At 33.0% G+C, this 22,670-nt stretch overlaps 2 protein-coding genes and 1 non-coding gene across 6 annotated transcripts; all 3 read right to left on the minus strand.

The window, feature by feature from the left end:
- Positions 1-2,893: 2,893 nt before the first annotated feature.
- On the minus strand, positions 2,894-5,059 carry LOC111904052 (probable protein phosphatase 2C 75). Of its 2 annotated transcripts, none has more exons than XM_023899830.3 (4): positions 4,132-5,059; positions 3,647-3,988; positions 3,442-3,547; positions 2,894-3,366 (listed from the first exon to the last, which is right to left on the minus strand). In XM_023899830.3, exons 1-4 carry the CDS (start codon positions 4,552-4,554, stop codon positions 3,086-3,088), a joined length of 1,152 nt encoding a protein of 383 aa, XP_023755598.1. In that variant the 5' UTR covers positions 4,555-5,059; the 3' UTR covers positions 2,894-3,085. The 2 variants fall into 2 exon arrangements, with proteins under 2 accessions (XP_023755598.1, XP_023755599.1); XM_023899831.3 differs by having other exon boundaries at positions 3,647-3,985; positions 4,132-5,058.
- Positions 5,060-10,321: 5,262 nt separating this feature from the next.
- LOC111904053 (P-loop NTPase domain-containing protein LPA1 homolog 1) lies at positions 10,322-14,362 on the minus strand. 3 transcript variants are annotated; one of them, XM_052766100.1, is made up of 16 exons: positions 14,099-14,362; positions 13,572-13,657; positions 12,859-13,083; positions 12,576-12,659; positions 12,414-12,487; positions 12,303-12,336; positions 12,139-12,197; positions 11,939-12,053; positions 11,825-11,862; positions 11,624-11,721; positions 11,486-11,541; positions 11,212-11,407; positions 11,041-11,135; positions 10,904-10,960; positions 10,682-10,822; positions 10,322-10,550 (listed from the first exon to the last, which is right to left on the minus strand). In XM_052766100.1, exons 3-16 carry the CDS (start codon positions 13,036-13,038, stop codon positions 10,467-10,469), a joined length of 1,311 nt encoding a protein of 436 aa, XP_052622060.1. In that variant the 5' UTR covers positions 13,039-13,083; positions 13,572-13,657; positions 14,099-14,362; the 3' UTR covers positions 10,322-10,466. The 3 variants fall into 3 exon arrangements, with proteins under 3 accessions (XP_052622060.1, XP_023755601.2, XP_052622059.1); XM_023899833.3 differs by lacking the exon at positions 13,572-13,657 and having other exon boundaries at positions 10,322-10,537; XM_052766099.1 differs by lacking the exon at positions 13,572-13,657 and having other exon boundaries at positions 14,099-14,361.
- Positions 14,363-21,007: 6,645 nt separating this feature from the next.
- Positions 21,008-21,114, minus strand: LOC111904086 (small nucleolar RNA R71). The gene has a single exon (XR_002854423.2). It is a non-coding gene; the product is annotated as a small nucleolar RNA R71 (small nucleolar RNA).
- Between the last annotated feature and the right edge of the window lie 1,556 nt (positions 21,115-22,670).

Consider the following 22,670-nt stretch of genomic DNA (forward strand, 5'->3'; position numbering starts at 1 on the left):
CCATTTTCTTTCTAACTTGCTTTATATTGTTGTCAATTTCACTTGGATATGAATATGATTTCTCCTCATTTGTTCTTCTTTAATTTCCTCTGTTTATCAAACTTCACCAGTTGCGTTGGTCTTGAAATTTCAGCGTTATTTTCTGTGTCTTTTAGTCGTTTTCATCTGTTTTTGAAGCCTTATGTGGTGATTTGTTTTTTTCATCCATTAAATATATATTAGGATCCACATGCATCCCCTGCAATAGCAAAAAGGTCCATGCTTGTATATACATGAAAAAAAAAAGAATTGCCGTGAAGAATAAATATTTGATTTTACATCTTTCATTGTTTTCTTTAAATCATTGCCAAACCTATGACAAAACAAAAGGAAACTCATTAATGTTTTTTTTGGGGGAAATCACTGAAAAAGTCCCAAAGGTTTGGGTACGTCTATGGTCTAATAAAAAATTATTTATTTATTAACTTTTATGAAAAAAGACAAACTACCAACCAGCTTCTTTATTCACCCGTTCATCTTCATTTCTAACCATAATCAATGTGTTAAAGGGTTAAAAAAGGTGCACCACTTTTTTTTGTTACAAAGGTTGACAACTCCTGATATAGCCAATAAGTCACTAAAAGACAACTACTGAGAAAGGTGTGCATGAACTGAGGAGTACCGAAGATCACTAGGTTGACACTACTGTTATTGTTGATCTTGTCTCTTGTATTATACTAAAAAAAATATTCAAAACAATACACAATAGTACTTGGTACATTAAATGCATTAAAGACAAAATACTTCCAAACATAACTGAATCCCGGACTAATTCTTCATCTCGTACAAGCTTTTACTTCGGAATTTACTTCACCTCGGACAATTCTTCTATATCAAACATGTTGCATCTTTGATTTCATAAGGATCATTTTTTCATGTTGTATCATAACTTATACAGAGTTTTCCTGACAAAAGTCCGAAAATTACATTGGCAGAACTTCGGCCTAATAGCTACTAATGCTAGACACTCAAGGTCCCCAAAACTTTGCCAAAACACCTAAAATACTTAAGAATTTTCGGAATCATTGGATGAAAATACCAAAGAGAAGTTCTGGTGGTGTGGAGGGTTAAAATGAGGCTTTAAAGGTATTTATAGGCTACTTTTTGAGGATGCGTGCCACACACTTGGGTGGTTCCTAGGGTGCCACATGTCATTTTCTTGGTGGTCCATGTGCCGCTTTCTAGAAGGTTGGGCGTCTCGTAATGCACGTGTACGCGTGCGATTTTCTATTTTTCGTACATTCTGTAACTTCTTCATACGAGCTTCGTTTTTTTATGTTTATTATATCCACGCGTGGCTATCGATGAGTTCTTCAACTTTCGTTTAGACTTCTTCGACTAATTATCATTTTATTTTTAATTTATTATTTTAGAATGTTAGATCGTTAAACTCCGTTTAAAATTCATCTCTTTTATATGTCATCTGTTTTCGACTGTCTTTATATTGATGGAACTGTATTTACGAGATTTTCAACTCTCATTTAGATTGTTTCAGATAACAATCAATCGGTCGCGATTTTGGGATCTGTGTCGCGCACTACTATACCGGAATTTCTAAAAATCATAACTTCCTTATACGAATTTAAATTTCGGCGTTCTTTATATGCACGCTCTTGGTTTTACGACTACTACCATTTTCTTTTAGATCACTAAGGGTAATAAGTAATCTATCTCTGATTCGTATCTTACGACGTGCATAGTCATGTTAGTTTAAATCGCGAAACTTCGAAGTAGCATAACTTCTTCATAAGAAGTCGGATTCAGACGTTCTATATATCTATGGAAATCGTATTGATGTTTTCTACATGTTTATGATGATTACTTTGGCTAAGCAATAATATATCTCTACTTCGAAATTTATAAATGCCGGTTTATATTGAATTCTATTGGAATGTGAAAAATTGGATGTTACAGAGTCAGTCTTGGGCGTGGTGTACCCGAATCCTGCCCGACCACCGAACACATCATTGAGCCAATTTGGAGGTTGTAAGCCTTATATTCTTAGATATCTTTTTTGGTCATTTGTTATGTATAAATAAAAATTGTCAAACAAATAGCTTATCAGTTTATTTTACTTTAATACAATATAAGCTAATCCAAAAATATTTTCTAAAAAAATAAACGTCTATTTTATACCAAATAATTTAATAAGCAAATAAAAATAAAAATAGGTTATTTTAAACACCATAGATTTTTATTAAAAATAAATGACTTATGACATTAAAGTCCTTATCTTATGTCAAATTTTATTAGTCTTACTCATATAATGATTTTTTATTGGTAATATTCAAGATGTACCTAAATCGTCCCTATGATTTGGCTAAAATTATGCGTTTGGTCCCTAATATTTTTTTTTGCACTTGGATCGTCCTCAAAGTATGATTTTATTGCGTTTTTCTTCCCTATCTGACCTGAAAGGACTATATTGCCCTCTCCAATTTATTTTTTACTTATTTTTATTATTACATTTTATATTTCTTAATAAAAAACAAAATGGGCCCACACCCACCCTTTGTCTTCTCAGGAAAAACGTAATAAAATCATATTTTGAGGACGGTCCGAGTGCAAGAAAAATGTTAGGACCAAACACGTAATTTTAGTCAAACCATAAAGACGATTTCAGTAATTTGTTATTATTATTATTATTTGTAATAGCATGTTTTCAATGACAAAACCGATAAAATTTAACAAACTTAAAGACTTTCATATCAAATATAAAAACAAGTAATAACATAAAAATTTTATAAATTTAAGATTCTTTTTATAAATTTGATTTTATATTTACTTTTATTTGATTTTGATTTTGATTTTTGATTTTATTATTATTATTTTTTGTAAACGTAAAAGCGAGATAGAAAAAACTTAACAAACCCTAAACATTAACAAACAAAAAATCATCCTAACAACAAAACCAATCAAATGAAAAACTTAAGATCTTTATGTGAAAAACCCTAAAATGAAACCATCCAATAAAAGTCTATTTGTGCATAATTCTCTCTTACTGAACCTTATTTACAAGACTTGATTCATATCCACGTCCAAAATTTCAGTTCCTCAAATCAATAACTATGACGCTGATGTTATCGGTGCTCCGACGTCCCAAAGCCAGACGTACCAGCAACGTCGCTGCTGACTCGCTGCTGCATCCGGCAATCCGAGGCTCCTGCTTCTCTCCAAGACATTCGTGAACTATCTTACAAACCAATTCGCTTGAAATAACATCCCATAATCCGTCACTCGCTACTATCAAACATTCATCTCCGGCTTCTCTTCTTGTCACCGTGATTTCTGGTTCAGACGTTACCCACTGTTTCAGAGGCCTATCACCTGTCAATTCGTACCACATCTAATCAACAATTCTTCATGTTTAATTTCAATCCCATTCCCGATTTGAAAACTAACCTATTGCCCGGGACATCGCCAGGATCCCTTCCACTCGTGCTCCATCTGCAAACATGATTCGTCCTCCACAACTTTCGATTCTTGATCGCTCGTCTTCCCTATCAGGCTGGAATCAACACAGTATGAACCAATTTCATAACAATCGTCTTTCAAAAACGGAATGATTGGAGAGTAGTAAATAGTAACGTTTGGGGATGTTATTTACCTTATGGTCGACGGAAAGGGGTATGGCCCTGCCGTTACGGCAGAGGACGGCGCGTGAGTCTCCACAGTTTGCCACAAATATGTACTCCTTCGTCAGAATCGACACCACCGCCGTCGATCCTATGAAAGACAACTGCGGATTGCATCTACAGATACTACTCGATCCACCACACAGACACAATCTCATCGACATCTCATCTATCCGCTGGAAACTCCGCTTCATCGCCGTCTTCCATAGCTCTTCGCCACCACTACTATCCGGCTTGTCTCCTGTTACCTTCATCCCCATTAACTCCTCCTCCATGATAACGTGCATCTTCTCTTTACACAATGCTGATACCTGCTAAACAAATTTAATTGCATCTTCAATGAGGTATGACATAAATACCTTTAGGAGAAAAAAGTTTGAAGTGCAATTCTGTCATTTCAACAAAAAGTTATTTTTCGAGATGCAAAGTAATTGTGAAAAACAGGGGAGAAATTTACGTGACATCCACCGTGTCCATCGAACACACCAAAGAAATGCACAGGTCGGAAACCGTTGATCTCCGGCCGGCATAAGTTCGTCCGAACTGAAACTTCATCCTCCATTTCACGCTGCCTACCGACCACTGACATGATACCGTGAAGCGGCGGCGGCGGCGTCTCCATGATGCTAATCAAGCTCATGATCGCAGCTGCGGAGATGGAAGTTGTCGGGATATCAGTGGTCGTCTGTGCCGCACAGTACTTTTGACGTTCATCTTCAGTGGTTATATCTTCAGTAGCAATAACCGATAAACCGGGCGCACCTGCTGCCAACCTCCTCATGGCCATCCTCCTCTGTCGTCGCTCACGGCATTTATCCAATGAATCTTCATCTTCGTCACTCACCATCACACTCTTGCAACTACAGTAAACTCGCTTCATTAGCTTTCAGCGACAAAACCTAAGGCTTCAATCATCTCTGAAAAAAAAATTGAAAAAATATATGAAACACACAGGTGTCAACTGGAAATATGGTGGGAGTTAACTTGTGCAATGCGACGAGCAACGTGGTAAACTCTTGGATCTGTCGTGGAACCCAGCTCAACTCAACGGGCAGGGTGACTGAGCTGCCCGATCTGACCCGTTACTGACCTTGGGGTGGAGGTGGACACTGAAAACTGAAAATACAGGAAAACAGCTTTTACAAAATGGTGACTATATTCATCTCCTTCATCCTCTTTCATTTTTTTCAAACCTAACCCTGAAAAGAAATTATATACTATAAAAGAAAATCAAGATCTGATTTAAATGAAACCCACAAATTTACTTTTATTTATTAATTTTAATGCACAAAGCTTTACATTTGTAGAAGAAATAACCATTACTATCATGAACTGACTTTAGTAATAATGGTGAATTGTTGGTTTGTTTTGATTTTGATCTTGATTTCTTAGCAATAGTTTTTGTTTGGGTTTCTTTTTAAAGTTTGAGATAAAGAAAATTAGGATAAGGATTTATTTTGTTTTTTATTGATGGTTTTTATTAATTATTGATCCTATAATTTGTTTCTGTACTTTTTATTTATGTGTGATGCAGCTTAATGAAACAGTATAAAAAATCAAATACCAGCTTGCAGAAGCTAAATTTGCTGTTAATGTTATATGTTCACAATTCCCCCTTTTAGTTTATTATATTTATAATAACATCTTTTTATTTTATATTAAAATAAATAAATTGACACCCGATTTAAACTTTCGTTTTTAATATCTTTTATTAGCACCTTAATTTGTATAAATATCTCCTATTATACCATGTTTTATATAAATAGTTTTAAATTATATGTTTTTAGCCTTTTTTTTATTATATACAAGTTCACGTATTAAAATAGTTTTAAATTACATCCTATTTTTTTTTTTCAAATTTTGTATTATATATTTGTATTATTACTTTATCTAAGAATCAGGCAAAAACTTGGAATCGGGTATTTGTCGAGGCGGTTATCTAATAATCGGGGAAAAAAACTCAGAATCGGCCAAATTTGAGTCTAACTCGGAGAAAATTGGTCAAACTTAGAGAAACTCGGTCCAACTCGGTCAACTCAGGAAAAATCGGTCAAACTTGAAAAAAAACCTGGTCAAATCATTCAAAATGGAAATTTATATATATTTTTAATAAAAAACTATAATTGTTATTGATATTCATCTATTTTGCTATGATATTTAATAAACTTATGATATTTGTTATATATAATTTTCTCAAAATTTATTTCTTTATAATTTACTCAATTCGAGTATCTTCCAGGTACTCGCTATTCGCTATTTATGTGTGATGCAGCTTAATGAAACAGTATAAAAAATCAAACACCAGCTTGCAAAAGCTGCTGTTAATGTTATATGTTCACAATTCCCCTCTTTAGTTTATTATATTTATAATAACATCTTTTTATTTTATATTAAAATAAATAAATTCACACCCGATTTAAACTTCTCTTTTTTAATATCTTTTATTAGCACCTTAATTTGTATAAATATCTCCTATTATACCATGTTTTATATAAATAGTTTTAAATTATATGTTTTTAGCCTTTTTTTTTTATTATTATATACAAGTTCATGTATTAAAATAGTTTTAAAATACATCCTATTTTTTTTTTCAAATTTTGTATTATATATTGTATTATTACTTTATCTAAGAATCAGGCAAAAACTTGGAATCGGGTATATGCCGAGGCGGTTATCTAATAATCGAGGAAAAAAACTCGGAATCGGTCAAATTTGAGTCCAACTCGGAGAAAATTGATCAAACTTAGAGAAACTCGGTCCAACTCGGTTAACTCAGGAAAAATCGGTCAAACTTGAAAAAAAAAAACCCGGTCAAATCATTCAAAATGGGAATTTATATATATTTTTTAATAAAAAACTATAATTGTTATTTATATTCATCTATTTTGCTATGATATTTAATAAACTTATGATATTTATTAGATATAATTTTCTCAAAATTTATTTGTTTATAATTTACTCAATTCAAGTACTCTCCGGGTACTTGCTACTCGCTATTCGCTATTTATGTGTGATGCAGCTTAATGAAACAGTATAAAAAATCAAACACCAGCTTGCAGAAGCTAAATCTGCTATTAATGTTATATGTTCGCAATTCCCCCCTTTAGTTTATTATATTTATAGTAACATCTTTTTATTATATATATATATATATATATATATATATATATATATATATATATATATATATATATATATATATATATATATATATAGAGAGAGAGAGAGAGAGAGAGAGAGAGAGAGTAATTTTTTTAAAATTAAAAGGAGGAAAACAAAATATAATATATACATAAATAACCATAAATATAATATTAATTGTATCTGATTGTTTATCAACTTATATATTAATTTGAAACTTTTTTAAATTGAAAGGTAGAAAAACAAAAATTAATATATAAGTAAAGGGTCAGTAATGTATTTTATAGTTTTTAGTGTTCGTTCATAGGTAATATGTAATTATTTTTGTAAATTTGACTTTAGTTCCATAGGGTGCCATTAACAACACCCTTAAAAAAATTATGCAGTCAGAAAAAGTTTGAAAATACAATGATATAGAATAGATTTCTCAAAGTAATGTTATAATGTTCTAATATATATATATATATATATATATATATATATATATATATATATATATATATATATATATATATATATATATATATATATATATATATATATATATATATATATAAAGTACATTACTGTAACTGTAAAGTTAGAGAGAATAGTGTAAGTTTTTCACATGAAGACCAATTACAACTAGACACTAAAAAACACTATTTTAGTGTTAGTTTTTCTATTTATCATTCCAACCAACCTTTAAAATACACAATTTTTGTATGTGGGATACATTCAAACATCAAATATGAAGGCCAAAATGTTTGGCCTCTAAAATACACCATTTTAATATATGATTGGATTGGTTACACCATTTTAATCTTTAAAACTCATCATTTTGGCATCGGTTTTTCCCTTGGCAATGCCTCCGCAACGGCCAGCCTTTTGAGGGTTAATGAATTCGGCAAGGAACTACCGACGAGAGAGAAAGAGTAAATAAATTGGAAGTTACGATAATAGTCCTTGGAAATTCTCTCTTTTTATATTTTTTACCCCAAACTTAAAATGAAAAATATTATTTTTACCCGTAAACTTTATAAAAGTTAACATTTGATTTATTCTTTTTGATATTTAATACCCTTTATTAATTCAAATAAACTCCTATATAAGTTAATTATTATTATAACTCAAAAATATAATTTTATTTTATAAAGTTTATAAAATATAATCAATATTTTTTATTTTTTTATTTGAAAATGTCATCATACTCATCAAACTTAATGAAATTTTAGTTTTTATAAAAATATTTTGGTTAAATTGATTATTTTTATATAAATTAAATTAAAAAAATAGCATGACAAACGTGACAACCTACACCCTCTAAACGACAATCTTTGAAGTAGTGTGACAAATTTTATGTGGCGCACATGTGAACTGTAGCAAGTGTAACACTACTCCCTCCGGTCTAAAAGCATAGGATTTGTTATACTGCTTCAAATTTTATCATTTAGAGGGCGTGGGTTGCCACTTTTGTCATGTTAATTTTTTTTACTAAAATTAATTTATATAAAAAAAATAATCAATTTAAACAATTACTTTTATAAAAACTTAAATTTCATAAACTTGAAAAGAAATTACAACACCCTTAAAAAAGATACAACATAGAAAAAAGCACAAGACATTTCAAATTAAATAAAACACAACACATTTGAAATTAAAGTAAAACTTAAACTTAAAATAAACTTTAAATTAAAATAACACACAAGACATCTTCATTCGAAGTATTGGCTTGTCAGATCTACTCATTTTGCCAAAACTCTATAAACTGGAAAGATTTTTTACTTTTTGCACGAATAGTTCGAAGAGCATTAGCGAACAACATTTCATCATTTTCACAATTTGTTGAACTACACCTCAGCTTATTATACACAATGTGAAACTGTATTGTCACTGCGTTTGTTGATCTCTATTTGACAAAGATTTGATCCTTACTTCGTTGGCTCCCTGCAACTACTTCGCGGTTGTACCGTTAGGTGATCCTATTCCAGAAAGAATTATTATCTACGTAGTTGATGTGATTTGGATCTTTATTTACATCGACTCATGCACGAGCCAAAATTATATTTTCCTCTTTGCTCCACATATGGGCCATTTTGAGGGATGAAGAAGTTTAGAAGATGATAGAAAATATAAAAGGGTAGTAGAGTTGAATAAAAATGTTTGAATTTGGTAAAAAATGAATAGGGATGTCAGGGTTCGATCCATGGTACTAACATGAATTGGAGTATTAACACTAACATCTAACCTGTCAAGTTGTCATTCAAAAAAGAATAAAAATGTTTGAATGTGGTGAAAAATGAATGATGTTGGTATTTATAGTAGATGATGGATGGTTTAAAATTTGAATATTTTGAAGAAAAAAGAAAACGGTTAGATTCTAAAAATAGAGTACTTTTTTTTTTGAAAAATGAGATATTTCTTTAAAATTGTAATTTGTTTAAATGGTAAATAAAAACACAACGGTATATGTCTCATTGGTATAACTTCACCGAGTTTGGCCATCGAACTTGGCATGGTGTTCGTCAATGCCAGCTTGGAGATATATGTTGAGCCTTGCCATAGCCCAATCGGCCCAAATCTAATCAGGAAAGAAATGAACATATACACAAATTAACAAAAATACATTGCCTTTTCTTTTATTTAGCCATTGTCTTTTTGTCTGTTAAAGGCTTGAGAAGAGGGCGAACAAGAAAGTTGTAGCCATGTTTGAGAAAGAAAAAGATGAGTACAATGACCTGATATTCTTAGTAAGTTTCATTTTTGGTCCTTTCAGTTTAGATGATCTTTGAAACCTTGGTCCCAAAAAGTTTTCTTGTGCAATTTGGGTCATCATTTGAGGTTCTTGTAACAATTTGGTTCCGGAGTACAGTTGTTTATTGCAATTTTGGTCCCAAATATAGTCATTTTCTTGGAACATAGACCAAAAACATTATAAAAACATCAAATATGGACGAAAATTGCAAAAACCAGGGATCAAAAATGTAACTTACTTTTTTTTAATCAATATATCTGCCACTAAAACGATTTTTCATCTACATATAATGACAAGTCAAAGAATAAGCTGGGGATTGAAGAGCTTAATGAGAAGGAAAAAGAGACACGGGTTAAAGCCAACAGTTAAGTTTCTTGAAATTTTGAAATGGAATTTAATAATTTGTTGATTACAACTAAAAACTTTCCAATTTTCAGTGATTTTGGATGTATATTTTCCACAAGCTAGAACCACCAGCGGGAGGGACATTTTTGGATGGATTAGAAGTCCGCATTTTTATTTATTACAAAATTGATCAACAATTTGACATTATAAAAAGAAATTCAAAATAAGAAAACAATTTACCTTATCCTTTCTTAAATCAACAACGAAATAAACCATTTCAAGTATACAGACAAAGCATTAAAACTTATAAAAACAAATATTTCTAGATCTAAATCAACAATTATTTTGGAATTAACATTTTAATGTTGTCCATCTTAATGAAGCATGCAACAATGGTTTGTTTAGAGCATAATAATAGAAAAACAAGTTTCAAGATCAAAAAGACTAATCAACCCTAGTTAATGCTACAAAACATTTTTATACTTACAAAAAAGGTCAATATACAGAATTGCAGGAATCATCCATTCCATCCCATTCCATTAAACAAAACAAACAACTTTCCTAGATATTAATTAATCTCTACTCTTAACTTCCACATGTTGTGTTGTCTGATTACTGCTTCCTTTGGAGGCAGTCGATATACCTTGCTCAATACACTAAAAAATAAAAATCAGGAAATACAAGAATCTTAACAGATATTATCACCAACTATAGGTCATGCTAATTTCAAACTACTTTGACTTATTGACTTTATATTTAAACAGAAATTAGGCACTTTTTATTATACCTGAAGGAGATGATTGTGCAGCCAATCAAGAGTTTGTGGGAATGTTGTAGCAGATATATTAGCAACTGTTAATCCATGTGACTTGAATGAGCACAGATAATCTTGGATGGTTTTTAAGTTGTTAATCACTTTATCTTTTTCCTGAAAACATTCAAAAAAAAATCAATATATTTTTTTTTCCTTGATCAACAATAAATGATAAATCTTAATAAAATTTGACACCTGGATTGGATACTTATCACTGAATTTTCTGCTAGATATCCACTCTTCTAGTAGTGCCTGCAAATGACAAGAACAAGTGACATTTTCAATTAAAAAAAGAAAAAGAAATAATGATATGAATTATTTATGATCATTACCTTATGATCAAATTCAGCCATCTTAAGTACTATAGGAATTATTACTGGTTCAGTGACCCTGGATTTTTCTTTTCTTAAAATAGGCTTATTGTCATCTGAATGGCCAAATAAGAAATCAGAAAGTAACAAAATAAAAATAAATAAATAAAATTAAGAGCTAAGTTTGACTACCAGCAACTTGGTCAACAATATGAACAGATTTGACCCCATCCGAAACTTTATCCAACTCTTCACCAATTGTTTCTGTCTTGGAAATTTCAGCATTATTTTCTGTTTCTTTTAAGTCATTTTCATCTGTTTTTGAAGCCTTATGTGGTGATTTGTTCTCTTCATCCATTAAATATATACTAGGATCCACATGCATCCCCTGCAAGGGCAAAAAGGTCAATATTTGTATCTACATGAATTGCCATAAAAAAATGTATATTTATGTACTCTTTGTTACCTCAATAATGATCGGTTTCCCATCTTTCATTGCTTTCTTTAAATCACCAGCCAAACCTATATGACAAAACAAAAGAAAATCCTTTAATGTTTAAAAAAAAAAAAAAAACCATTTGGTTTAAACAAAAAAGTACATTACCTTTTCGAACGATCCTACATTCTCTACAAAATTCAGTAATTAGCTCCTCTGATGAACTAAAGTCTCGTGCCCAAATAGGTGAAGATGTCAAAGGTGCACTAAAAAAAGTCAAAGGGGTATATTACTATATTATATGGTAGTTTGCATTAAGAAAAGAATGTGTATAAAGTTGTCATATATAAGTGCTGACATGTTACATACTCTGTTGATGTTCTTAGCAATTCATAGACCATATCCGTCTGTAACATCAAGAAAAATGAAATTATGTGTTTTATGTATTTGAAATATAGAAAAAAAAGGGACATCAAGATTCACCTGTAAAACATTTGGCAAGTTTAGCCTTTGACCAAGTTGGGTAGCAATTGTTGACTTTCCAACACATGCTGTGCCACATACAAGAATAACTAATGGTACTCGCTGATGGTGAAATCTACAAAAGGTATAAATACAGAAGAAATATTTAATTACTAAATTAAGAATTTATAAAAAGGGACAAAAGGGGAGTTGGGAAATACCTTGTCATCATCTTGTAACGATTTATATATTCTTGCCCATAGCCCCGCCTTTCCATGAGCTGCACTCAAAGTTATAATTATGGTTATGCCTTTGATTTGAAAGTGGCATACTTTAAAATCTCAGACATGGCTAAAATGGAGATAACAGGGATACATATATATACCTTAAACAAATTAGCTTCCAGATCAGATTGAGAGCTGCAAAAAACTAATATATGAGATTTAAAGAGACAAATGTTAAGGTAGTATTTGGAGGATGTAATATGATGACATACACGTCCAGAAGGCTATTATCTATGAGCAGCTTCTTGAGTTCAAGGGCAATTTTTAGAGCGACATGATTAGGAATCTGAAAACAAGAACACTATGATGTTTAACTTAAAACTTTATTGGAGTGATAATACGAAGAATAAGTAACAAAGAAAGGACGAAAACACCTTAGTAACAGTCAACATTCTGCTAAGCAAAAATCTAGAGAGGACATAGTAGTGATCAGCATTATCACCCAACCATACTTTCACCTGAAAACAAAGAAACAAAACCTATAACCAACGCAGTCGTTTACATCTCTCTATACATAGCTAAGGAGATAAATTAATGTAAATTTAGCTACAGTTATATATATATATATATATATATATATATATATATATATATATATATATATATATATCACAACAAGAAGTAGGAAGAAACTTAAGGATTAGAGAAGCAACGAACCTTGACGAAATCGTATTTCGAGGAACCATTACGAGTGGCGATTGGCAAAGGGAAGTCATTAGTAGTTTGTTGCTTCTCCATTTCTTCATCTTCTGGAAGGAATACTCTGTTTGAAAAAGATGAATTTGCTTCGGTAGTTTCGTTAGGGCTTGCAATTAACACTGATTTGTCCTTCTTCATCGTCTGGTTTTAAGCTCAGAGTTGCAGCTGAGAATAGAGTTGCAGCTGAGAATATATACCGATCATAAATCAGTGGGGAAAACAGTGATCAGAGGTCGTGATTTGTATATGTTCTTTCACTCTAGATCAATAGAGATGATTTTATTCGAAACAGCGAAATCGTGCAAATCGTCTAAGAAACAACTCTCATTTTACGAAGCTAAAAATGAATAAGGGATTTTAACATGAGGAGAAATCAATTTATTATATAGAAGTAGATTTTAGAGTAAATTACACAATCATCTCTTCTCCAAACGTCAAAATGCATGTTCTGTCCCTATTTTTAAAAATTAACTCGGACCGTGCCTATACTATTAAAATTTCACTCTGATCATCCCTCAGCGATATAAAATAACTATTTTACCCTTATTTATTTTTTTATTTACTTACAATTTGTTTTTCTAATTATATTAAAAAGAAAAAGAAAAAACCACCCGCCCCGCCTATACCACTCCCCATCCAATCCCTTAAATCTAGAAACAAGAAATATGAACCTTCATCTTCGGTTACTTCATCTCCGATCATCTCTACTCGCAGGAAACCATCCGTCCACCTACCACAGCCCCTGAAAGTACCTCCACTGATACCCTCACCATCGGAGATGAAGAGAACATCATGTAAATCAACACTTTAAATGTCCAATACAAGAAAAAACTCAACAAAACCATAAAAATCCCAACAATCTATAATTTTCTGTAAAACCTAAAAAACAAACCCATTAATTTCAGAACAATCTCAAAAATCTATTAACTGTTTTTCGTTTATGTAAATCCAGAAAAAAATCCGTTCTTCATTGGTTTTCATTTGTGTAGGGTTTAAAGAGGCTGCGATTTACAGTTTGCGTGTGGAAGAGTGGGTAACCCAAAATCTGCAAAAAATCATATACACAAATTTGCCCAAAACCAGATTGCACAAAATCGATTATGAAATCCATTTCAAAAATTGATTGAACATAATGCCCAAAACCCGTTTTTCAAGAAATTGAGTTCCAGAAATTGTTAACAGATCCTAAAGCTCCTACCTCCTCCCTTAGCATTCCACAAATTGTTTGCAGATCTTGAAATCCCAACTCCGGCCAGATACATAAATCATGATGAATTTTTTTCCAGAAATCGTTGTCGTGCCGACACCGGAGAGGTGACAACCCCAATAGCGTGGTCGACGCCGCCCACTTCAGATCTACTTCACCTCTTCGACTGTCTTGCCCACTTTATCTTCTGCAACTCCAAGTTGGAGAAGAACTATGAAGGGTGTTTCGTTTAGGTAGAGATGTCAAGGGTTTATGGTAGCAGATCCCATTCTATTTTATTTTTGACAAAACTTCAAAAATGGTCCCTATGGTTTTCAAAAATATCAAGTTTAATCCCTAAGTTCAAAAAACCTCACAGATGGTCCCTGTGGTTTCAAAACTTTTAACAAACAGTCCTTTAGCCACATAAAAAGACTAATATGCCCTTTCTATTTCTTTCTAGAATTAATTTTACCTAATCCTATTTAAAAAAAAAAAAAGACAAAATAAATAATTCATTGGGCCCACATGCTCTCTCTCTCTCTAAACATAAAAAACGCACATCATCTTCTTCATATGTTTCGGGGATTTGGAGGAACGAACAAATCGGAAGCGATGAGAAGTTCCGATGGTGGTCATTCAAATCGCGAGGAGAGACAGAGTCGTCGATCTTCGGCGACCCTCTGAGGCTTTAACTTGCATCATCTCCGGTTGAGAGCTAAGGGAACAGATCTCCGTCTTCGTCTGTTTGGAGAAGCTGAAATCACGAATGGAAGGCTGCGATCAGGAAGCTCCGATGGTGGAGTGTGGTTCTATGGTAGTTAAGCAGTCACAAGGGGGGGAAAGGCGGAGGCGGCTATAATGGTTGAAGAGGGAAGAGCAGTCGGTTTTTCCGATGAGCTCCTTCTCGGCTGATAGCTCACTCATCGGAGCTGTGGCTTCAAATCACCAACAATAGACGGAGAGAGGAGGTGTTGGAGGTGACGGAGAACCAAGTGAGGATGGCTGAGGAGTTGTAATAGCTCGCTAGTTTATCGGTTCTTCTTCCTCTCACTTTATCGAAGCCAAAATTAAGGACCACTACAAACGCGGAGATGTTTTGAGTTGTTGATCGATAGGGAAGAATGGTGGAGGAAGGAGAGAAACTGAAACAGGGTCGGCAGCCTTGGTTCGTCGGATTCTTTCCTCACAAACACCCCCACCTGCTGTTGTTTTCCATTCTTTCTTCTCCCTTCTCGGTCAGACGAGGATCGAAGAGCCTCCCTCGATTTCTGCCTCCGCTCGATTTCTGCTGGTGTTATTGCTTTTAGGATTGATTGTCAGAGCAGGAGAGGGAAAAGGGGGGTTGTTGGTTGACAAACGGTGGCCAACGTTGGTGATTCACATTTGATACAGGTGGTTCTATGGCAGAGTAGGGGTGGAGCAGTGGTGATGTTTAAAAATCAAGTTGTTAGGGCTATGAACTAATGTAAATGAAGTGCCCGTTTTTTTATTAGTCAAATTAAGGGTGTTGGGGATTGAGTAGAAGAAGATGACAAAGACTTGAGAGAGAGAGAGAGAGAGAGAGAGACCCAATGAATTATTTATTTTGTTTTTCTATTTTTTAAAATAGGATTAGGTAAAATTAATTCTAAAAAGAAATAGAAAGGGCATATTAGTCTTTTTATGTGATTAAGGGACTGTTTGTTAAAAGTTTTGAAACCACAGGGACCATCTGTGAGGTTTTTTAAACTTAAGGATTAAACTTGATATTTTTGAAAACCACAGGGACCATTTATGAAGTTTTGTCTTTATTTTTTTAACTAGTTGTAAGAACATATATTATACGGGTTATTAAAAGAAAATGTTAAATATCAACAATTAAATTGGAAGTTTATTTGAATTTGAAAATTATAAGAAGAAACATACAAAAAATAAATAAATTAAAATTTTGTATTTAGTTATCAAACTCGTGTATTAAAATGATTAACTATAACAAAATGTTAAACACAAAGGTTTAAACTGTAAATTTATTTGAAATTGAAATTTAAAGTTTAAAATTTAAAATTAATAGTTATGATAGGTTTAATTTATGGAAACTAAATTAATGATATATTAAAAATGAAAAATGAAATAAATAACAAGTGGAAAATAAATATATCTCAAAATAATGACAAAATGACATGTGGCCAATTAAATAAGAGAATGACATATGGCAAAATCATTCTTATTTATTAGGGTAGATTATTAATAATATAAACAAATTTAAAAAAATATAAAAAAAAACAAATAAGGGTATATTTGTCTTTTTAGGTCTGGTTAATGAAATTAGGGATGAAACATGCAACTTTTTAAACTTATTAGGGACGGTCCGAATTAATTTTTAAAAATATGAACTGAAACGTGCATTTTGCATTCATGTAATTTACTCTAGATTTTAACTTGAGGAGAAAGTTGCATCTTTTGTCCGTGTCTGTTTTTTGTTTTGATGATTTCTTATACTACCTTTTCATGCTTTTTGTCTCTCCATGGCTTAAGTATAACAATCTCGGTTTGTTAAATTATAAAAATTGTTATATTATAAAATACGTGATATTCATCTATTATAATAAAGGTTTAACCTCATATAACTAAGAATATAAAATGGATTCTTAGCCTAACCAAAATCTTAACGGAAAATGACTGATGACAACTATTGATTTTCTTTTTTATAGGAGAGAATTTCATATATGTCGTTCTTAAACATCAAAATATCATATTTATCTAACTTAATTTCTAAATATCATATTTACCTTTCATAAAATTTCTAAATATCATATTTATCATTTATAAAATTTCAAAATACCATATATGTCCTTTTTAAACATCAAAATATCATATATGTCATTCTTAAATATCAAAATATCGTATATGCACTTTTTAAACATTAAAATGTCAATGATAATATCTAAAATATCTTCCATCTAAAACATTATAATAATCAACAACAACAAAAACTAAACAATCAAAATATACATTCCATAGAGAGAGTTGAAGATAAATCTTTTTGTTTGTCAAGAGGGTGACATTCCAACAATTTAGAAGTTCACATTCCATTATCATTGACGTAAGGATAATATGGTTAAAAAATTTAATTATTATAATAACTCTAAATATAAAAAAAGATTATAAAATATTAAAAACATTATAAAAAAGATTTGGGCAAATATGATATTTTGAAGGTTTGTGAAGGGTAAATATGATATTGAGAAATTAAGTTGGGCATATATGATATTTTGAGGTTAAAGAGGGGCATATATGTAATTCTCCCTTGTTCGTATTTGGTCATTTTTTTATACGCAATATATCATTAAACTTGTTGTTTGTGTTCACCATAACTCTTTTAACCAGTTATCACAAATGTGAACAAAATCAATAGTTTGTTACTCATTTTTTCTTTTATTACAAATGAGTTGAAAATTATGAATTGGAAATCAATAAGATAGTATATGTCAAGGTCAATTACATGTTTGGGGGAATAAAAGGGTTCTTCAATGTGATGTCCCCAATTTCACGGCCAGAAAAAGACCGATTTGTTTATGCTTTGTTTTATAATCAGAGTAATCGTTTAAAGAAAACGGTTGCGGAATTTGTTCCCAAAACAAGATATGATAAAAACTTATCAAAACATTTCTCAAAGAGAATGTATTTTCATTAAATAATAAAATCTCGTGATGTCATGTTCCGATACAGACACATAAGCATAAATAGAACATACATTCATTTACTCTAGTGATTTACATCTCCTTTAATCTCTCAGTGCAAAGCAGCTTTGTATCGATACATGTGACACAATTAAACTGAGTGGGTCGGGCTTGGGAGCCTGGTAAGCATATAGGGTTTTCAACCCACAATAATATAATTATTATATTTAATCATCAAACAATCAACCCAATTACCCATCCTCATTATCTTCTTTATTTCTTAAGGTTTTACCCTAAGAATCAACTATCATTTATTCATTCGTTCCTAAGGATTGACCTAAGGAATTTGCACAAAGTCCATTGCCGCCAAAGTTTATCTATCGGGTACTAAATCCATGGCTATCAAACGCTAACTCCATAGTCACCAAGGTTCACTTAACAGGCGCTAACTCCATAGTCACCAAGGTTTATCTATACGGTACTAAATCCATAGCTACCAAGGTTCATCTATACGGTACTAAATCCATAGCTACCAAAGTTCTTCTATACAGTACTAAATCCATAGCTACCAAAGTTCTTCTATACGATACTAAATTCATAGCTACCAAGGTTCTTTGTTAGGCACTAAGACAATAGCTGCCAGGGTTCTTTGTTAGCCACTAAGACAATAGCTGCCAAGGTTCTTTATTAGGCACTAAGACAATAGCTGCCAAGGTTCACTCATACCATCTTTCATCACACACCAACTATATCATCTACCCATGTTCTACCCAACATATTTGTAGATATAAATACATATATAGTTTAACTCATTTAAAAACTATATAAAACATCCATACCACACTCATCTCAAATAAAAAAAAATATATATATATATATATATATATATATATATATATATATATAAACATGATATTTGCATATTTAGTTCATATTAAGTATACATTTTTATTCATTTATTAGCTAAATTATTGCATATTATGGACAAAAGGTACTTAAAAGTGTTAAATTATGTTTTTCAGTCCAAAGATGAAGCTCGGAAGCGAAAGGAAGCGGGAGAAACAGTTAGAAGATCGAGAATGGAATAAAGAAGAAAAACATTAAAAATGGCACCTACTCGGCGAGTCCAATCGAAGAATCGAGAAGATAATGACTCGGGATCCCAGAGAGTTATCACAATACGGGGAATGTGAGAGGGACTCGACGAGTCACCACTTGACTCGACGAGTCGATTCGTATATTTAAAGATAATTCCACAGATCGATAGAGGAGAGTTCGGGGACGATTCAGAAGTACTTAGCTACGATTAAGAAGCCAGAGAAACCCTAGAAGACGACGAAGGAAGCTAGAATTCAATCCCGGAGAGTAATTGAGGCAAAATTTCATCATTCCATTTATTCTTTTGTTTTATCATTATGGTTAAGCAACTTGACTTTGTTTGTTTGCTGTTATTTACTTCAATTATGAGCTAAAACCTTTAGACTTCTGTTTGGGGATACAAAGTTGACAATATGGTTTGACTGATTGGTAGGATTAATTCCAAGTTGGTGAATTTTTGTTATTTTAGCTTGCTAAAGAACCTTTGTGTGTGAATAATAATTAATTTTCTGTTAATAGGAAGATAATTGATTAGCATGATCATCTATTGATTATTAACCTCATATGATATGTGATCACTATGCTATATGTCTAGGATTAATGAATATGAAACTAGAATTAATAAGAAAAATTGAGTAAATTCATGTGCAAGCTTGTAAGATGACCATCAAACAAGAAGTTAATTAAAAGAATAAATTAGTTAACTATTGCAAGTCTAATTTAACCTGAATAATTAATCTAGTGAATATAATTAAATTAGACAATTGGCCACTGTTTAAGTTAGTTTATTTGCTAAGGATTAGGGTAGTGAATAAGAATCTAATCACTTGAATGGGTAACCAACGAAAGAATTAATCCATTGCACCATTACCTTGAAATCAACCATAGAGTTAACCAAGTTGAACTAAACAGAAGTTCCTTTCCAATTATTGAATCTAGTTAAGTCGTTATTTTCTAGTCTTAAATTAGTAATAGTTAGTAAGTTTCTAGTCTTGTAAAACTAGAGAAAACCCCTACTTCTTAATTAACTTAGATAAAATTAGTTTTTAATTTAATTTGTCGTTCCCTGTGATCGATACCCTGCTTATTTAGCTATACCACAATTGATAGGTTCACTGCCTTTTGTGTGTTATTTGATAATTAAAAGTAGGTTTAAAACTAAGTGAGTTTGCACACATCAAGTTTTTGGCGCCGTTGCCGGGGAACGGTTCTAAAATTAATATTAAATTCTAGTTTAATCGATCCTTTGTGTGGGATTTATCTTACACAAAGTAATTTACAAAGTAATTCAGTAAGTAGAATTAGTTTATAAAAAATTCGTTTTTAGAATAACTAGAAATTTTCTTTTCTGTTTTTGCCTTGAACTCGCCGAGTGCACTCGTGCCGACTCGGCGAGTACATCGCTGTTTCAGTCTTTATTTTTTATTTCGTTTTTGTTCTTTTTACGCGTTCTGTTTCTTTTGTTTTGTTTGTTTACAGTTGTTTCATGACCCGAGGATCTGATACACCTCTGGTCCCTCCTTTGGAAGACCCGAAATCCGCACTAAGAAGAAGCAAAGGAAAAGCCGTTGGAGAAACCACATCTTCAAAGAACTCACCACTCAAAAACTTAAAATCCGTTTTCAGCAAGAAGAAGAGCAGCAAATCAGGAGCATCCAGTGCCTCGTTGACAGTTGAAGAACCAATTCAAGAAGATATCGAATACGAGACCGAGGAAGAAGAAGAAGAGCATACTTACGAGCACGAAACCGATTCCGAAGAAGAGTTAGCTATCACAATGGCTAACATTGATGAAGTCCCCATGGGGGAATGGAAGAAAAGGATGCGTGATGACACCAGGCCGGGGCTTGTGCAACCCGCAATTCCCGCGACCGCTACTTTCGAACTAAAAGGCCATATTCTCGCCCAACTCAAGGAGATTCCTTTTTACGGGAAGGATCACGAAGACGCTTACAAGCACTTGGACGAAGTGAATGATGTGGCCGATTACTTCAACGTCCCGAATGTTCCACGCGAGACCCAACTTCTTCGCATGCTTCCTGTCACATTTAAAGGAGTTGCAAAAGATTGGTTAAAGTCACTTCCTCCCGGATCGGTCACCACATGGGCCAAGATGAAAGAAGAGTTCATAGACCATTTCTGCCCGCCCTCCAAGATAGCCAAGCTAAAGAAAGCCATTGCCAACTTCGAGCAACAACCTGGAGAATCTCTTTATGAAGCTTGGGAAAGATACAAGAGCCTACTTAGAAATTGCCCACACCATGACCTTAATAGCCAACAAGAGGTCTCCATCTTCTATAATGGAGTCAATGTTACCACAAGGCAATTGCTTGATTCTCAAGGCCCGCTCACAAAGAAGGCGCCCCCGTTAATTAAAGAGTTAATTGAAGAATTCTCTAAGCACTCTAAAGAATACCATAATCCGAGAAACGAAGTAAGTCGTGGGGTAGTGAACGCGGCAAATGATAGCATGGCGGCGGTGATAGCTAAGCTTGATAGTCTAGATCGAAGAATGACAAAAATGGATCAAGCAATCCATGCTATTAGGGTAGGATGCGAAAATTGTAGAGGGCCCCATCTCACAAAGGATTGTGATTTGGATGAGAATGGAAATAAGAAAGTTCAAGTCTTTTATTCAAGTGGTGATCGATATGATGAAAATTGGCGGAAACCTAAGAAGGATTGGCTACCATACGAGGAGTATAAGAAGGCAAAGGAGGAGAAATACAAGCAAAAGGAGAGGGGACTACACCAAAAGGAAGAACTGGTAGAAAAGAAAGCCGATTTAGAAGAGTTATTCACTAGATTCATAGCCGCATCCGAAAAAAGACACAGTGATCACGATGCTGCCATACACGAGACCAGAAACATGCTAAGGAATCAGCAAGCATCAATTCTCAACATTGAGAAACAGCTGGGGCAGCTGGCGCATCAAGTGAATGATAGAAGACCGGGTCAACTTCCGAGTAACACCGAACCCAATCCAAGAATGGAGAATGTAAGTGTAATAACCTCCAGCAGTGAAGAAACATTCACAGAAGCACTGAGAATCTCCAAGAAGAAGGCAGAAAAGGTAGAAGAATCGGATCCAGTAAAACCCGATCCGACTCGCCGAGTCACTCCAATGGACTCGACGAGTCCATATGTAAATAATAAAACTGCCAGTTCTTTGAAGCCTTATAATCCTCCTCTGCCATACCCAATCAAAGCCATGCCTGCAGAAAAAGTAGAAGCATACAGAACCTTCATGACGCATGTTAAAGCTTTACAAGTTAATGTGCCATTTGTGGAAACAATGCTCCAAACACCCAAGTACTTCAACTTGCTTAAGGGCCTTTTTGCTGCTAGGAAAGATTTGGCTGAAGTCGCGAAAATATTGATGAGTGAGCTACCTGAAAAGAAGGGTGATCTGGGAAATATTGTGATCCCGTGCCAATTTGGTAATGAAGTTTCCACCCGAGCATTAGCTGATTCGGGGGCAAGCATCAATATGATGCCTTTGTCATACTTTAAGAAGTTGAATTTACCAGAACCAAGACCGGTGAATATGAAGATCCATTTGTCGGACAAGACGATAATTCATCCACAAGGCGTTTGTGAGGATCTCCTAATAAAAGTTGACAAGTTTATTTTCCCAGTAGACTTCGTGGTAGTTGATATGAAAGAAGACCCCGAAATTCCAATTATTTTGGGGAGATCATTCTTGAACACCGCGTGTGTTTTAATTGATATATGTGAGTCTACGTTGACATTAAGGGTGGGTGATGAATCTATAATGTTTAAAGCTATTCCAGAAGCCAAGCAAGAAGAGGAAAAGAATGAAG

The sequence above is a fragment of the Lactuca sativa genome, chromosome 8 (genome assembly GCF_002870075.4).
Source record: "Lactuca sativa cultivar Salinas chromosome 8, Lsat_Salinas_v11, whole genome shotgun sequence".
Taxonomy (NCBI): Eukaryota; Viridiplantae; Streptophyta; class Magnoliopsida; order Asterales; family Asteraceae; genus Lactuca; species Lactuca sativa.

What these genes read in the sequence shown, in the direction of transcription:
- LOC111904052 (XM_023899830.3), bottom strand. Translation starts at nt 4,554, where the DNA reads ATGAAGCGAGTTTACTGTAGTTGCAAGAGTGTGATGGTGAGTGACGAA. An exon ending in ATGGACACGGTGGATGTCAC is followed by an intron (nt 3,989 to 4,131) that starts GTAAATTTCTCC and finishes AAATTTGTTTAG; the next exon opens with CAGGTATCAGCATTGTGTAA. An exon ending in GGCGATGTCCCGGGCAATAG is followed by an intron (nt 3,367 to 3,441) that starts GTTAGTTTTCAA and finishes ACGAATTGACAG; the next exon opens with GTGATAGGCCTCTGAAACAG.
- LOC111904053 (XM_052766100.1), bottom strand. Translation starts at nt 13,038, where the DNA reads ATGAAGAAGGACAAATCAGTGTTAATTGCAAGCCCTAACGAAACTACC. An exon ending in GAATGTTGACTGTTACTAAG is followed by an intron (nt 12,488 to 12,575) that starts GTGTTTTCGTCC and finishes TCTTGTTTTCAG; the next exon opens with ATTCCTAATCATGTCGCTCT. An exon ending in TTGCTAAGAACATCAACAGA is followed by an intron (nt 11,722 to 11,824) that starts GTATGTAACATG and finishes GACTTTTTTTAG; the next exon opens with TGCACCTTTGACATCTTCAC.